At 46.0% G+C, this 17,038-nt stretch overlaps 5 protein-coding genes across 5 annotated transcripts; 4 read left to right on the forward strand and 1 right to left on the reverse strand.

Annotated features, from left to right (window-relative positions):
- Window positions 1–81: 81 nt before the first annotated feature.
- Window positions 82–2,964, forward strand: FUN12 (translation initiation factor eIF5B; the record flags this gene model as incomplete). Its single annotated transcript, NM_209822.2, has 1 exon — window positions 82–2,964. The coding sequence occupies one exon, from the start codon at window positions 82–84 to the stop codon at window positions 2,962–2,964; it is 2,883 nt and encodes a 960-aa protein (NP_984469.2).
- Window positions 2,965–3,186: 222 nt separating this feature from the next.
- RPA190 (DNA-directed RNA polymerase I core subunit RPA190) lies at window positions 3,187–8,109 on the reverse strand (the record flags this gene model as incomplete). The annotated part of the gene is made up of 1 exon (NM_209823.2): window positions 3,187–8,109. The coding sequence occupies one exon, from the start codon at window positions 8,107–8,109 to the stop codon at window positions 3,187–3,189; it is 4,923 nt and encodes a 1,640-aa protein (NP_984470.2).
- Window positions 8,110–8,825: 716 nt separating this feature from the next.
- Window positions 8,826–11,330, forward strand: AGOS_ADR375W (ADR375Wp; the record flags this gene model as incomplete). Its single annotated transcript, NM_209824.2, has 1 exon — window positions 8,826–11,330. The coding sequence occupies one exon, from the start codon at window positions 8,826–8,828 to the stop codon at window positions 11,328–11,330; it is 2,505 nt and encodes an 834-aa protein (NP_984471.2).
- A 429-nt stretch (window positions 11,331–11,759) lies between these two features.
- On the forward strand, window positions 11,760–12,638 carry RPA43 (DNA-directed RNA polymerase I subunit RPA43; the record flags this gene model as incomplete). The annotated part of the gene is made up of 1 exon (NM_209826.1): window positions 11,760–12,638. The coding sequence occupies one exon, from the start codon at window positions 11,760–11,762 to the stop codon at window positions 12,636–12,638; it is 879 nt and encodes a 292-aa protein (NP_984473.1).
- Window positions 12,639–13,066: 428 nt separating this feature from the next.
- CIN1 (Cin1p) lies at window positions 13,067–16,132 on the forward strand (the record flags this gene model as incomplete). The annotated part of the gene is made up of 1 exon (NM_209827.1): window positions 13,067–16,132. One exon carries the CDS (start codon window positions 13,067–13,069, stop codon window positions 16,130–16,132), a length of 3,066 nt encoding a protein of 1,021 aa, NP_984474.1.
- Window positions 16,133–17,038: the final 906 nt, after the last annotated feature.

Consider the following 17,038-nt stretch of genomic DNA (forward strand, 5'->3'; position numbering starts at 1 on the left):
TGTTGCAGTGCATGACATCAGCAACTTAATTAGGAAGGACAAGCATATTGGCATACGGAGCTAAAAGTAGAACGAGTAAAAATGGCGAAGAAAGGAAAGAAGACCCAAAACAACTACTGGGATGAAGATTTCGAGGAGGACATGTCCGAGACGGCGCCCACGGAGGAGATGGATTCCACAACCGAGGCAACCGAGGCCGGCGACGGCCCTGCGGCGGAGACCGCAGACTTCATGTCTGCGCTGAAGCGGACAAAGCAGAAGCAGGACACGAAGGAGGCGGAGAAGGCGGAGAAGAAGCCTGTGCTGAAGTCCAAGAAGGAGAAGGAGCGGGAGAAGAAGGAAGCAGAGAAGGAGCGCAAGCGGGAGGCAGCGCAGAAGAAGAAGCAGCAGCAGCAGGCGCAGAAGGAGAAGACGAAGGAGCTGTATGCGGAGAACTTGCAGAAGGCCAAGGAGGAGAAGCAGGCTAAGGAGACCGGAAGTGCGGCGGCGGCGAAGAAGAAGAAGGTGCCTGCGGGTCTTGCCGCGCTCAAGAGGCAGCTCGAGCTGAAAAAGCAGCTTGAGGAAGAGGAACGCCTACAGCGCGAGGAGGAGGAGCGACTGGAGCGCGAGGAGAAGGAGCGTTTGGAGCGCGAGGAGAAGGAGCGCGAGGAGGCCCAGCGCGAGAAGCGTGAGAAGGAAAAGGCTCGCAAGGAGCGCCTAAAGGCAGAGGGCAAGTTGCTGACAAGGAAACAGCGGGAGGCCAAGAAGCAGATGGAAGCTCGCCGGGCCGCGCTTTTGGCTTCTGGCAATGTCTTGGTCGCTGGTTTAGCTAAAAAGGCTGGTGATTCACCTGCTGCAGACAAGCCAAAGAAGATCGTATACGGTAAGAAGAAGGCCAGCAAAGCTAAGAGCTCCGAAATCTCTGAGGAAGATTCCAAGGCGGCTACTGACGCAGGTGGCGATGAGGCTGAAGAGGAGGTGTTGGTTGACGACTGGGAGGCACTTGCTCTCGATGACGACGAGGATGAGCCAGCGGAAGAACAGCAAAGCGTATCCTATGCTGACCACTCAGAGACTCCAATGAGCACACCAGAGCCAACCGTGGAAGAGGTCAAGGACAATGTTCTTCTTTCTATCCCTGCGGCGCCTGCGCCTGTCCAGACATCTGGTAACAACAAGGATCTTCGTTCCCCGATCTGTTGTATCCTGGGTCACGTCGATACCGGTAAGACCAAGCTGTTGGATAAGATCAGACAAACGAATGTCCAAGGTGGTGAAGCCGGTGGTATTACACAGCAGATCGGTGCCACCTACTTCCCAATTGAGGCCATTCGTCAGAAAACAGCAGCCATGTCTCAGTACGAGGAACAAACTTTTGATGTCCCAGGTCTATTAGTAATTGATACCCCCGGTCACGAATCTTTTACCAACTTGCGTTCGAGAGGTTCCTCTCTGTGTAACATTGCTATCTTGGTGATTGACATCATGCACGGTTTGGAGCAGCAGACCCTAGAATCCATCAGATTGTTGAGGGACAGAAAGGCACCATTTATTGTTGCGTTGAATAAGATTGACAGACTGTACGATTGGAAGGTTTTCCCAAATAACTCTTTCAGAGACTCCTTTTCTAAGCAAACCAGAGCGGTCCAGCAAGAGTTCCAGACTCGTCTAGGAAACATTCAGCTGCAGCTGTCTGAGCAGGGTTTGAACTCAGAACTCTACTTCCAAAATAAGAACATGTCGAAGTATGTTTCGATTGTTCCTACTTCTGCAGTTACAGGTGAAGGTATTCCTGACTTGTTGTGGTTGCTATTGGAGTTGACTCAAAAGAGAATGTCCAAACAGTTGAAATACTTGTCTCATATTGAGGCTACTGTGCTTGAAGTCAAGGTGATTGAGGGTTTTGGTACCACCATTGATATCATTCTGTCTAATGGATATTTGAGGGAAGGTGACCGTATCGTGCTTTGTGGGTTGAACGGGCCGATTGTAACAAACATCAGGGCTCTGTTGACTCCGCAACCATTGCGTGAGCTACGTTTGAAGTCTGAGTATGTCCACCATAAAGAGGTAAAGGCTGCGCTAGGTGTTAAGATTGCTGCGCATGACTTAGAGAAGGCTGTCTCGGGCTCTAGATTGTTGGTGGTTGGACCGGAGGATGATGAAGAAGATTTAATGGACGATGTGATGGATGACCTGACTGGCCTACTTGACTCTGTGGATAAGACCGGGAAAGGTGTAGTTGTACAGGCATCCACTCTGGGTTCCCTAGAAGCGTTGCTAGATTTCTTGAAGGATATGAAAATCCCAGTGATGTCTATTGGTCTGGGTCCTGTGTACAAGCGTGACGTTATGAAGACCACAACCATGCTGGAAAAGGCACCTGAGTTTGCAGTAATGTTATGTTTCGATGTGAAGGTAGATAAAGAAGCCGAGCAGTACGCGGAAGAGCAAGGTGTGAAGATCTTTAACGCAGATGTCATTTACCACTTGTTCGATGCATTCACCGCATATCAGGAGGAACTCATGCAGAAACGCCGTCAAGACTTCATGGAATTCGCCATCTTCCCTTGCGTTTTGAACACTCTTCAGATCATCAACAAGCGTGAGCCTATGATTATCGGTGTTGATGTGATAGAAGGATCGCTGCGTATTGGTACGCCAATCTGCGCTGTTAGAACTGATCCTACCACGAAAGAAAAGATCACTCTGCTATTGGGTAAGGTGGTCTCCTTGGAGATCAACCATCAATCTGTAACGGAGGTAAAGAAGGGTCAAACTGCGGCTGGTGTGGCCATGCGTCTGGAGAATCCATCTGGTCAACAACCTATATGGGGCCGTCATGTGGATGAAAAGGACGTTTTGTATTCAGCATTGTCCAGAAAGTCCATCGACACTTTGAAAGATCCCGCTTTCAGAGATCAGGTTCCACGTTCTGACTGGATGTTGATCCGTAAATTGAAGCCTGTTCTGGGCATCGACTAAACAGCCTAAACTACAAGTATTTTAGTCTGTTTTATAGGTACATCTTTAGAATATCTTACTTCGCATTAAACGAACATCCTATACATTTTTAACAGTCTTAATTAAATCTTTTAATTTTTCGGAAAGCTTCAGCTTTGATATAGTGATGATGTATTACAGGGTATTATTGCATTTATGCTTGTACGGTATTTTATATACATGATATAGTGGGGCCTGTTAAACTTATGCAGTAGTTGGTACCTTCGCTAAAATATCAAAGGCACCGGTACCGACACTGTTCAATTTGCCCAGAACAAGCTTAGCGGAAGGAGACTTCAATTCTTCACGTTCATTGTCAAGAACAGCCTTCGTCAAGAACTGGCAAGTTGTCTCATAAGACATCTTCATCAAAGAAGAAGTGGATGACTCCATACCCTGCCGGTTGAAGGCCAAATAAGTACCTTGTCTCGTCATCATATCAGCAATCAAGTCTAGATGGCGGTAAGACACGGAGATAGCGTAACGGGAGAAAACATTGTTAATTTCATTAACAATGGTATTTCTGGCCGCTTCAACACCATATGTCTTCAAGACGGCAGACACATCGTTGGAAGTAATACCATTGACGTCAATAAAGGCTTCTTGGTCCCACATGGCCTGGAAGTTCACACCCTCGGTGACCAACACCCGTTTGCCATTCTCAGGCTCTGGGTGAACACACCGATCGATATTAGGAACTTCTCTGATAACAGACTTCCGGCAGATATCCTCGACAATGTTGACCATCAGCAGCTTTTCCGTGTCAGCAGCTAAATCTAGCTTAAACTCGCACCATCTGCCAGACTCATCATCAAAGTTATACTTAGAGATAAATCTGTGGGACGAAATGATGGCAGACTGACGGTCCTTCTGCTCTTTACTCATGTTCTTATTCGCTCCAGCAGTTACCGCATGGATGTCCTCCATTTCAGCATCAGAGTCAGAGTCGGAGTCAGAGTTGCTTTCTTTGTCAGAAGATATTTCCTCGTCTGAAGTTTGTTCAGCCTGCCGCATTGACTCTAGTTCCTCGTCATCAGGATCTTCGTAAGAAACAGCTTGCTTGTTTTTCTTACGAGATTCTTCTTCGTCGTGATCCTCGTCATTGCTGTGTGCCTTCTCATTAATACCAAATGCTGTTTCCGAGCTAGGCACTGCGACACCAACCTCCATAGTATGTGTTCTCTTCTGCTTTTTAATCTCCTTCAAGATAGCAGATTCCAGTGCAACAAGGAACTTGGTGGATACGACAGTCTGAAGCTCTTCCTTAGTGATATCATACTGCTCGCCATATTCCTCCTCATTAAAGAAGTTCATGGTAACAACATAAGTTCTAGCGTTTGCACCTCCAGTAGCCGCGCCAGTTGTCTCAACAACCACGACCTTATCGATAACTTCAGAAAGTATAACCTTTGTGGTGTTTTTACAGAAAATATCAGCGGTCTCGTCTGTAACATCAGGAAGAATAGGCAGCGTCATTTGAGGCGTTTTTATGGCAGCAGAGGCAGTCATAATGATTTCTCTCATACGAGGGATACCTAAAGTGACATTAGCAGCACCGTGGCCTGCAAAATGGAAAGTGTTCAAAGTCATCTGGGTAGAAGGTTCACCAACAGATTGGGATGCAATGATACCAACTGCCTCGCCGGGGTTGATTAGAGAACGCATATATTTCAGTTGCATTAGAGCTCTGAACTTCTTCTCATTCACTGTAGCCTGACCTTTGAACAAAGAAGCGTTGGAGTCAATAAAGCTCTCTAGCTTGTCCTGGAAGTTCTCAGAAACCGAGCCTAGGAACTTCGAAGGGTTGTACTTCGATAAAACAGGGTCGTATTTATCATGGCGCGCGTAATGTGGCAGGTTGAGGTTCTTCTTTCTGTTCTTCATTGCCTTCTTAGAATACTTGAGAGCAGATTCAACGTCCAAATGCTGAATCAACGCAGATGGATTGTATCTCTTCAATAGGGCGTCGTAATTATCGACACAGAATTTGAATTCGGACATGTGAGACTCCTTGGTAACGTCAATAGCGTCACCACCATATAGGAACTGCACTAAAGTGCCGTCGCCGTCCCGAACAGTGTTATCATAGGAAACGTGGACACCCTCCAACTGCTTAGTCAAACAACGTTGCAAGTAACCAGATCTAGAGGTTTTCACGGCTGTATCAATAAGACCTTCGCGACCTGCCATACAGTGGAAATAGTATTCTTGAGGTTTAATACCCGAATAGAAACGGCCTTTAATGTAACCACCAGCCTTTGCATCTGTCTCAAACGGTTTAAACGATGGTAGCGTCTTACCAGATACCATAACAGGCACTCTTCTACCTTCCAACGCCTGTTGGCCTAATAGACACATAATCTGCGACACATTAACATTAGAACCCTTTGCACCAGACAGTGCCATTGCCTGCATAGAATTGTATGGGAACTTCTTCATGGTTCCATCTGGGACACACTTAGACACAACCTCGGACGTAATGGTATTGACTTTAGAAGATGTCACAGCATCCAAAATTCCAAGCTTGTTGTCATCACGCAAAATTTCCTCTAGTCGTTTCAACAACTCGGCGTCATCTGGTCTCACATCACCACCCAGGTTGGTTACCTCTGCGGCAGCAGCACGACCGATATCAGTGGACTTCTTCAATATATCGATTCTCCACTTATTTCCCTCATCTGTTAACCTCAGATCATCCATACCACAAGTGAACGCAGTAGAAGTAATGTAATTGGTGAATAAACGACCCAAGATCGAGAGAACTTTCGATGAGACGTCTGGGCCGTATAGTTCGTGTAAGGAATGCACGATACCGTACTTGGAAGCACCATACTGAGACTTATCCAGGATACCACAAAGGAGAGCACCATTCTTGAAGATAACCTCGTTTTCATAGGAACTCTTACCCCAATATTCATTCTTGATCTTGTTCTTCGAGACCAAATTAATGCCTGGAATGTCAGCAGGAGTTGCATTCAAAAGAACAGTTGTGATTATCTGCTTACCAGTCCATAGCGGAACAGGCTTTACAACAGCAGGTGGGACAGTGATAATCTTTGATCTAGAAGCATGACCATCTTCAGGACGAATGCAGCCATAAATGTACTGTTGGTATTGCTCCCTAGTAAAGAAAGAATCCTTGTTGGTCAACCACACACCGGCAGAAATATGGTCCTGAATTAAACCTCTAACAGGGGAGCCAGAAGTCGGAGTCAGATATTGGGAATCAGTGTTAGCCAAAGTAAAAGCTTCCGACCGCGCATTTTCATTTTGTGGGAAATGCATATTCATCTCGTCACCATCGAAGTCAGCATTATAAGCACCGGTGTTAGCATAGTGCAACCTCAAGGTCTTCTCGCCAGGCAAGACTCTGACCTTGTGGCCCATCATAGACGCTTTATGCAGTGTGGGTTGACGGTTCATGATGACAATATCACGGTTTTTGATATGACGGTAGACCTTCTTGTTTAGTGTATGGGTCGACCCATGTGTAGAAGGTGTCATTAACTGATTGGCTAGAGCCTTCCGCTGGTCTGAGGTCATACCAACTAAGGAAACAAGCGACCCGTCTTCATTTTGAATCTGGGTAGCGCCCGGCCATTTGTCAGGGCCGTTGATCACAGCTTGGCGCATTTCTGCAATGTTGTAAGCTGTAACAGGCTCTGGGTACGTCAGTTTAGTTGCAAAGACAGGTGGAACACCGATTTCGTTCGTTTCGATGTTTGGATCTGGGGAAATCACGGAACGAGCAGCATAATTCACACGCTTGCCCATCATGTGCTTTCTAAATAGACCCTCCTTCTTCTCCAAAGCCTGCTTGACACCAGGAATAGGTACCTTTCCTCCTGTACTACCTTGTGCCTTGGTAGAATCAATAAAGGCGTTAACATCGTTCTGGATGGTAACAAAGGCGTTCATTAACCTGTTGAAGATTATCTTTCTGTCCTCAAGAGAGACCTTGTCCTTCTGTAGCTTGGACATTTCCTCGTTTAGGTCTCTGATCAACAGTGAGGTAGTCAAGATTTTCGAAAGTAGCTGGTTCTGTGTATTCTCATGCACTTCATCGCCAAGCTTAGAGGGCAAGCGGAATCTGGTTGGTGGAACCACAATCACTTCCATGAAAAACATATCGGCCTTGACCAAGGTCTTCTTCAGGTTGGGCCTTGAGTTGAACACATACTGTAGAACCACCTGCTCGTTCTTGAAGACTGCACGTAAAATGTTTCTCACCTCCGTAGAGAGGATATACGTAGATCCCGTCTTGGGCTTCAAGTTAGCCGACCGCCCAGACTGAGGCTCATCATCAACTGTCTCTCCAGCCAATCGCTTTGACTGCTGCTGCTTTCTGATCATATCCTCCCGGATCAAACCCTTAACTCTGTTGTTGGTGAGCTGCTTCTCGGTCAACGCAGTTTCGAAGATCTTCGTGAACCCATCCTTGCGGAATTTCGGGGAAAACATGCCACAGTTGTCACACTTTGGTCTGGCAAGTATCTTCTTGTGAAATTCATGGATGAGGTTCTTACGCTCGTCGTTGACCGTGGCCGTGAAGGTACCGTACTTCGAGGTGCGCCCATCCGAAAGCGCCTTGGCAATCTCCGTGTCCACGTACTCCCGGCGCCGCATCTTGAGCTCCGCCACGAGAGCCGCAGAGACATCGTTTTCCTTGCCCTCTTCCTCGGCCTCGTCCGACGCCACGCCGCCAACCGTTAAGTCGTCCAGCTTGTATGCCTCGTCGATCAGTCCGTACTGCAGCAGCTTCAATTTACACGCGTACCGGTGCACCTCAACAGCCTTCAGCCGGAAGTGGTGGCAGTACAGGCACGAGGACCGCAAGTATATGTACAGCTGGTTGAAGAACAGAGGACTGTAGCACGGAACAGGCAGCTCAATGTGGCCCTGGTGCCCCGAGCAGAACTTTTCGTCCAGCCCACAAGTCGCACACAGGTTCCGCAAAAACGCCCCCAGCGACAGGTCATACAGACCGCCGCGAATTGGGTGGCCCAGGTGGTCCAACACAGTCGGGTTAGTGATCTGCTTCACCGACAGCGCGCGGATCTCCGCAGCGGACATCACGCTGAAGTCCACGCTGCTGATCTCGGCTCCAACAGGTTTAGATATATCCATCGCGTACTCAACCCTCGATCGGTCAGCCCCAGTAGCCTCTACCTGCGGAGTCTCTTTACAGCTAAGGGAGATGAGATGAGCTGAGGCAGCTGCAGCTGAACCCGAAAATTTTTCAGCTCTAAAAAGAAACGATTCACTCGAGCAACGGTACGGTCATCGCGCACGTATTGATGGATCTAATAACAAGAGTCCGTTCGGAGCCTGAAGATCTCGGGTAAGTAGCCGCATTGATAGGCTTTTTTCGCATCTCTGAGCAGCGCAGCGCCAGGAAGCAGAAGCCGGCCACACAAGTTCAGTGATTTCTAGCAGAGATGCAGTACACAGGACACGCACGAGCGCTCGAACGATTCCCGTCCGGCTCGATAAGTCGCAACTCGCATATGCCGCATTTATCTATCTTGCCAGTAGCGCCGTCAACAGAGATACTATATAAAGGTGCCCCGAAGGCTAGTACCGCGCAGTGATCATAGCTGCAGGCTGCCAAGCAGACATGCTGACATCATACAGCCAAGAGAGCAGCTACGCTGTCACCGAGCTGGAACAGAGGCTAAACGAGTTTCGCACTAAATGTAGAAAAAATGCAAGCCACTTTCAGGCACTACTTTCACTGGTAACTGAGATAGACCATCCCGACAGCAGCCGGCTAAGTCACCGTACAGTAGTCTTGACATACATGGAATATCGCTAAGGAAGGAGGTGTAATAGGACACAAAATCATGAGAAGAGTATTGGCTTGTGCACGATGCCGTGGGCACAAGATCAAATGCGTGCACAACAACGAGCCACCCTGCTCTTACTGCCAGCACAAAGGCATAGCGGAGAAATGCGTGTTATCATTTCCGCCCAAGAAGAGGCGCAAGAAGCCGGAACTATACTTAGAAGGGGTTGGCATGGCGCTGGGCGGGTATCCGGTGCAGCAGTTGGAAACTGCAGATCTGCACGAGCATAAAGCCAGAGCGGACGGCTCTGATGAAAGCCAGGCTCCTGTGCATGCGCAGGGACTATACGATCGGGAGCAAGCTGCGCAGATGTACGAGCTGGGCCAGCAGATGTACTACGGGCTGCCCAGGGCGTACTCGACGGGTTATGTCGGAGTAGGTGCGGAAGGGTTCCAGGGCGGGGTGGATCTCCGGCCAAGTGGCCAGCCCGGAGTCGAAGCGGAGACAGATGCGACCACATGGGAGCCTGCCATGACGTTGTGGGAGCTGGTCCGCCAGGTGCCCGATGCAGTGGTGCAACGTGCAGTGGAGGATATTGTGCAGTCTTTTCCCGAACTGCGGCTGTTTAACATGACAACGCTACACGAGGACATACCACGCATGGACGCGGTACTTGTGGGTGCTGTTTTGGCGCACGCCAGCTTCTTCGCGCCATGTAATGAGGATGACCCTGCCTCCCTGGTCCCGACTAGTCACTGGCTTGGTGTGCACACCTATAACGTCAAGCACGCGGTTTATGAGAAGCTGTCGATGGCTGCTATATCTGCAAATGAGATATTTATGGAGCCAAGTTTAGATTTGGCATCGGCACTCTTGCTACTCTCTACTATCAAGTGGAGTCAGAGCCAACACTACGCAGCGTGGATGTTGCATACCTGTGCCGTACGCATGATCCAGGCGCTAGTCTATGATGAGCGGTTCGTGCGCAAATGCAAGGGCTCTCCAGTGGTCCAAGAGATGAGATGGCGCACATACTGGTGCGCCTTCCTGCTCGATCGAATGATATGCGCCGGAGAGAAGCGTTGTTTTGTAGTCGCCGACTATGAGAGATACCCCCTTCCTGTCCCAGAACGCGTGCTAGCTTCACTATCAGCAAATGAAGCTGGCGCGGTCGCCGACCCCGAGGACTGCCGCGGTGTCCATCAGTTTGAAAAGGTGACGCTACAAAATTGCTACGAATACTTCACGAAGTTCCCTGTTTCAGGCGCTGGTATGGAATACGCTTTTCTTGTTAAAATATACAGTATCTGGGGGGAAGCATACCGTTATACCGTTGGTCATGGGGACTTCAATTCAGATAAACCATGGGATCCATATTCACCAATAGGCAAAATTTGGATGGATCTAAAGCACTGGAGGGAGTTTTTGCCTGAAGAGTGTATCCGCTCCATAGAGCATGAGAACTCCGAGCAGTTCATTAGGAAGGATGCCATCTATCATATGATGCACTGCCTTTACCTGCTAACTATTATTTTCCTGACTCGAAGATATATGCCGTTCTTGCCACGCTCATGCGAAAAGCCCTACTGTTCCGAATTTGAATCCCCCCCAGACGAGCATTACTGGGAAGAGAACGCTAGACGGTCCTTTAAAGCTACGCGTGAAATAGCTCAAGTGCTTGGGATGCTACTGGACTATGCTTTTAGTTCGCCCGCTAAGCGTCCATACCCTGTTCTAACTGCTCCCTTCTACAGTTTCGTGGCGTTCACATGCGCTACCCAATGCAACTATGGGATCCATTTCCCATGGATGGATCCAGAACATCAGCTTTATGAGGGAGATACTAATCGTCCTACTTCTTTGGTATTCGGGTTGCGGAAGATGACACAACTGCTCAACTTCAGACAGTCCTTCTGCCGTATCACTAAAAACTGGTTTTCCACGATGTTGAAGCAGCAAGAGCTATATAGGAACGTCTGCAGTAACGGCAACGCGGACTTCATAAGGTTGGAAAAATACAGCCTCAACAAGCTCAAGGAAGTGTTGCAGCCTTCAGCGCTTGGCCACGCGCCCGCAGTTGGCAGGATTGAGTTGCCTGTTTCTAGAAACGAAAAGCATTATAAGCTCCTCGCCAACAACCCTATGACGTCTTCTCCCTCACATACGCGGTCTTTCCTCTCATCTACGATAGAAAATACAGCTCAGAGTGTACTACTCCAACTGCCTGAAATTGTCGCTCCAAAACAAGGCTCCTACGTCACTGAGATGCAGCACAATGACCAACAGTCGGCATTCCCTCCTCCGCAGGCAATGCACCCTGTTCCCTCTACGCAATCTATTAACATCAGCAGTGTGGCAGGCTTCCACAATCCATCTGCTACCGCTTATGCAGTTCCTGAGAGCTCCCTACCCGCTAATAGCATCAGTAGCTGTCTCAGTTCCGACCACTCTGCCCGCAGCGAGCCGCCCATCGCAACTCAGCAAACTCGCCCAGAAGTGGAAAAAATGACGCTTCTATTCAATGATCAGGAACTCGATCTGCTGCTACAATTCACGGTATGAGTCTCTTTGAGGCCGTACTAAATGGTCCAGCTATTACATGCTGTTCTAGTTCATTAGTTAAATTATTATTCATGTTGGTTTATTGACAAGTTCAATTTAATAGCAATTGTAAGGAAACAAAATGGCCCATGGTACCAAACTTTATAGTATTATTAATAAAACAGTTGCGCTAATGTAATGCTAAATTCTGAGCCTTGGGGTCGGATACTGGGGTCAACTACCAGCGGACTGACGCCAATTTTGTATCACGTGACACATACCATGGAAGTTTGTATCATTTTTTACGTTACAATACGTACAGAAAATTTTCACATTAGACGCCAGTCCTCATGCGATGAGATGAGCTTCAAGAGCAGTAGCTGTCGCTGAACGGACATCAACGTGGTTATACTGTCCTGCTTGCTAAGGTAGTTACGCAAATTGGTTAGAATGGGTGTCAAAAAAAGCCCGCTCAAACGGTCCAAGACCGCCGAGTTCATCAACAAGCATCGCAAGCTATGCAAGAACCCCATCAGCAGTGAAGATAACACATCACAGTGCATCACGCGGCTTCCAGTGTCTATGTACGTCTCGCTAGCTCCCCTTTACCAGCAACATCCTCTGGAGGGCATAAAACGGCAACATCTGAATCCCATGGTCATGAAATACAACGGAGATGTTGGAGGTGTAATACTGGGATATGAGAATGTGGCGATTATGAATGAAGGCGCTGCGAAAGATGAAGAACTGCTAGTCAAGTTGACGCCAGATACCCCTTTTGCGTTTACCTGGTGCAGCGTAGATCTTGTGGTATGGTCGCCACATATCGGCGATGTGCTCGAGGGATGGATCTTCATACAGTCAGCCTCACACATTGGTCTGCTGATCCACGACGCTTTCAACGCATCCATTAAGAAAAATAACATTCCGGATGATTGGACCTTTATTCATAACGAAGAGAGTACCAACGGGAGCAGCGAAAACGATTCTTCCACAGGAATGCGCAAGGCCCGGTCTCTAGGCCACTGGGTTGACGGCAACGGTAAGCAGCTGGACGGAAAACTCAAATTTACTGTTAAAAATGTCTACACTGCGGGCAGAATGGTGTCCCTCGAGGGGTCACTGCTAAGTGAAGGCTATCACAGGTCGCAAGCAGAAAACCTGCCTGTCGTTTCCAACACCAAGATCATCTTTGATGACGAGGTCTCTCAAGAGAACAAGGAATCTCATAAGGACTTGGAACTTAGCGTTCTAAAAGAAGATAATGGCGACGAGATCATGTATGAAAAAGATTCCAGCGATTCAAACAGCGACAGCGACAGCGACTAAGTTGCCTCTCATATTTAGTTGCCTTCTACGTCCGCATATTACATATATAAAACATGTTTTGAATACTGAAGCACAATGAGTCGCATCGCAGTTAGTGTATAGATAGAACATGAAAGTCCAATTGAGACAATTTACATCCATATTTTAGTGAGTTAAAAGCGACATTAAACTTGGAAGCAATATATATACCTTATTTCCACGCAATAACTAAATTCCAAAATGTCGATTATTTTAAGGCTAGGCTACAACGGGTACCCAATAGCTTATGATCGTGAATACAACGACGTAAATACATAATAATATGCTCTTTTTATGTTAAATTCACTACTCATTACCTGGTATAATCATTATATACGAAAATACTTTATATATGTCATCTGAAGACTGTTCTCTCTACCACTCATTGCACGAAGCTCTGAGGTTTCAAGATGGACCTGAAGACTGTTGATGAGCTCCTAGAATCAATAAGTAGCAATTTAAATGGGGGCCCAAACAAGGAAACGGCCATTCGTGCCATAAATGAGTTTCAAGCCGATCCATTGCAACTTGATCGGAAGCTGAAGCATTTCATCAAGGATCTCACAAAGGACTTCTTCGGATCTTCAGATAAAGAGCAGTGCGATATTGGAGAATTATTTTACAACTTCTCGAAGGTTTGCGGATGGAAGAAAAGCATGCGCCAGCTAGAGTGCGACATATATATGTTACCCCAACTGCTACGCCACTTGTCGATAAATGATACCAAATCCAGCTCGTGGCACTTGAATTTCCTACTCCTAGTCTGGATAAATCTGCTTATCATGTCGCCATTCAAACTAGAAAACGATGAAGAGGTGTATAAACTGACGAGTGGCTTTAAAAACTCGCTCTCACTGAAACCGATCGTTTGCAGTATCCATGCAGAGCTTTTTATTCGGAACATCCAGCTATTTCAATGGTATGTAACTGATAAAGCCATGGACCTAGAAACTATGAATCTGACCTTAAAGCTCTTGGTTGTGAAAAACAATGATGTGCAATTGGCTTTCTTTGACTTGCCTTTGCTGCAGCGGGTTCTAAACATGATTACATCCAGCGATATCACCAACGAGGAACAAGGCATTTTATCTTTTAAAATTTTACCCAAGCTTTGCAGAATGCTTGCAGCAAGAGATGAATGGGACACCATAGAAGATGTCATATCCTTTTTTCTGCGGCACCTCGGACTATCTTTCACAGAGCTTCGCTTTAAACTGGCACGGAATCTAGGAAAGATTGCAACTATAATCCATAGTTACGATCCAGAGTTAGCGGGCGATTTTGTCAGCACGATTGTCTCAGAAGTCACGCAAGTGCTGTCCCACCAGATCCTTGAATCAATTGATGCAGATTCATTGCACAGTTATCTGCTCATTTTGGCCGAGTTTGCACGGTTCAAACTACTTCGCGTGGAACAATTAGAGATCATCGGCAAGGAGATTGTGCCTCATACTATATTTTTCCAACAAATGCGTATCTCCAACGTACAAGGTCATCATATTCGAGATGCTACCAATTTTATATGTTGGTCGGTGGCGCGCAATATGACCGATATTCCGGATGATATCAACCTATCGTTATTACTTCATCTTTTGATGAATTCCATGTCGGACTTTGAGCTGATAATCCGGCGCTCTTCTAATGCTGCGCTACAGGAACTGCTTGGAAGACACGGCTCCCGCGTTCTACAATACCCGGTTATCATCAAGTTAATAGAAATGTCAGTCACTAATATCAACCGGTGTTTTATGGAAAATATTCCGACGATTTACAATATCCTAAAAGATACTGCAGGTTGCAGCCAATTTATCTGCAATTGGCTAGTAAATTACACCATTAACAAAAACCATTATTTTCAGGTCGTTAAATTGGCATGTGCCACTTTCAACATAATCTACAGAAGTGGTGATTCCAAACAGAAACTTGAATGTGACGAAACAATTAAGGAACTGGGAAATATAGCGTCACAAAACAATTCCACTATTAGTAGGTTGTTGTATCTTTTCACAAGTTTACCATCTACAGAGCATACACAAGAAAACAAAGAACTGGCCATATTATGTTTTAGCGAGTTGACGCAGAAGGAATTAAATAAATCGGGCTCCGCAGCGGAATCTTTCGAAATCCTTTCTTTCCTAAAGTTCTTGGTGTACATGCCTGAACAAAGGATTTCGGTTTCCGTTGTAAATCGTCTGTTCCAAGCCCTTCGGAAGATCGAAGAATCAGATGCTGAGTTTCCTGAATTTAGCAATTTGTTCAATCAGCTGGTGAAACGTGCCTCTGAAGATGACCAAACCTTCTTTAGCGAAGAAGCTAAGGATCTCTTTTGGAAAACCTTCTACAAGTACATCAAGTATAACCACACTTTATCATGCTCTGCTTTACCCCATACTAGTACTCCAGTGTTTGTTAAGTCTTTCTATGTTCTGGTCCCGCAGATGGACAGTTTCACTAAATCTAGACTATTGAATTCAATGTCTGAGATGCTTGAAAATCTTGGAGATAATGATTTACTGTTTGACCTTGTATCATTATTGGATGATTACACAGTAACTGAACAGGGAGACGTCGGCCGGCTAGTGAGGACTGGTGTGGTAAAGCTGATCAAAAATAATCTGCCACTTTTTACCAAAGATGAGCGGTTGATGAAAGAAACATTTATGAGATTACTGCGATTAATTGGAGAACAGCAAGATGAACTGCGCTTAGCATCTTTTGAAATTTTAACTAAGAAGTTCAACTATATTCCGGACGAAGAAGCTCCATTCAATGCTCAGATCTTAAACTTTTATAACTGCCACTTCAATGGGAACAGGGAATTTTGGCGGGGATACCTAATATCCGCCGGAGCTATACATTCCACTGATAAGCAGATTGTATCTGCGATTGATGAATTTTTAAGGTTTTATGGAAAACTGGAAAATGAACATAAGTTGTCCTTACTTAATGAGCTCGTTAGAATAATACCCAGTGCAAAGGAAATTAGGGAACGGAATGGAAATTATGTCGAAAGGAATAGTATGGGTGCACCAGGAAGGGATATTATTAAGGTTACGGCTGTGATGCTCACTTTTTGGCTAAGAATACTCGAATCTGGGATATACATTCCTCATTCCTTTAATTATGAAGGCGTATTTGCGAAGTTTTACAACCTACAATTAGGAAAAGCAGGTCAAAGGCTACGGATGCCCGTTTTCAACATTATGCCACTATTGAGCTTGTCGAAACATAGATACTCAAAAGACAAAGAAAGTTCGATAAAATTTACCAACAACATCATTAAAACCCTATGGAAGCTTGGGAAGCCACATTCAAGCAATCAAACACAGTTACAAACAATTGCTTTAGAATCGATCCTAAAGATACACCTCGGACATGGAAAGCTAGATCTGGCAAAGATGCTTGAGGCACGCCGAGTCGCCGTAGGTTCCGAATATTTATCCACGATAAACGACACAGACATGCTATTGACATAATAGCAGTAGTTACTGTTTGCTTAAAATCTTGATCTTGGACTATCGTACATTTTAGCAAAAACGTGGGCTAAGGTATGCTAGAAGTTTATGCCCGGAATAATGCGGTGCTCGGGACGCTAAGTTCACGTAAAATTAGCATCAGAACGCAGCGAGATACTAGATCCAGTGTACAAATATAAAAAGCAAAAATTAGGATACTAACATCCACTCGAGTTATTCTGCTGTTTTACTATTCTAGTAAACTGATTGAGTTTAGCAATCAGCTTGGAAATCAGGAAAGTAACTTAAGTGAAGGTAAATCAGATAGCCTACTGAATAAAGAGCGGGGGCGGCAACTATTCACCATTGTTGCATATCTTATCCGATAACCAAACTTCGTTGACGTTTCAAGCTACCTATTTCGCAGTTGAGGAATGCCTTCTGGGCAATCGACTACGGCATCTAAATAACACAAACCATTATAATGTGGTCAATGGTATAGTATATTATGATGTTTATACGAAAAACACGGGAAAGTTTTTATCGCTGGTAGATTGCCGATGTGCATGTAGCTAGTGCAATTTGCTTTCGTCTGACATTCAAGATATTTGTAGTTAGTTATAGCCATGCGCCCGGTCGATTTCATAAATTACCTTGAGCACAGTATGGGTCACATGGTAAGCCCGATATACGAGTAGCAGTTAATTATGAAGCTCCGAGTCACTTGTTGCTCATAGTGTTTTATCTCTTCCGGCACGAAGTCCAATCCGTCAATTACCGCAAGGCTTGCAACTTCATGTCAGAAGCTTGTATAAAGCAATGACAGCACTGTTAATAGCATCATTGAGGGCCCATCCAGCCTGAATTAGGTTCGTTCATGTGGAACACAACCAGTATTGGAGGCTAGTGCCAACGGAGAATATAATA

Source organism: Eremothecium gossypii, chromosome IV (assembly GCF_000091025.4).
Source record: "Eremothecium gossypii ATCC 10895 chromosome IV, complete sequence".
In the NCBI taxonomy this organism is placed as follows: domain Eukaryota; kingdom Fungi; phylum Ascomycota; class Saccharomycetes; order Saccharomycetales; family Saccharomycetaceae; genus Eremothecium; species Eremothecium gossypii.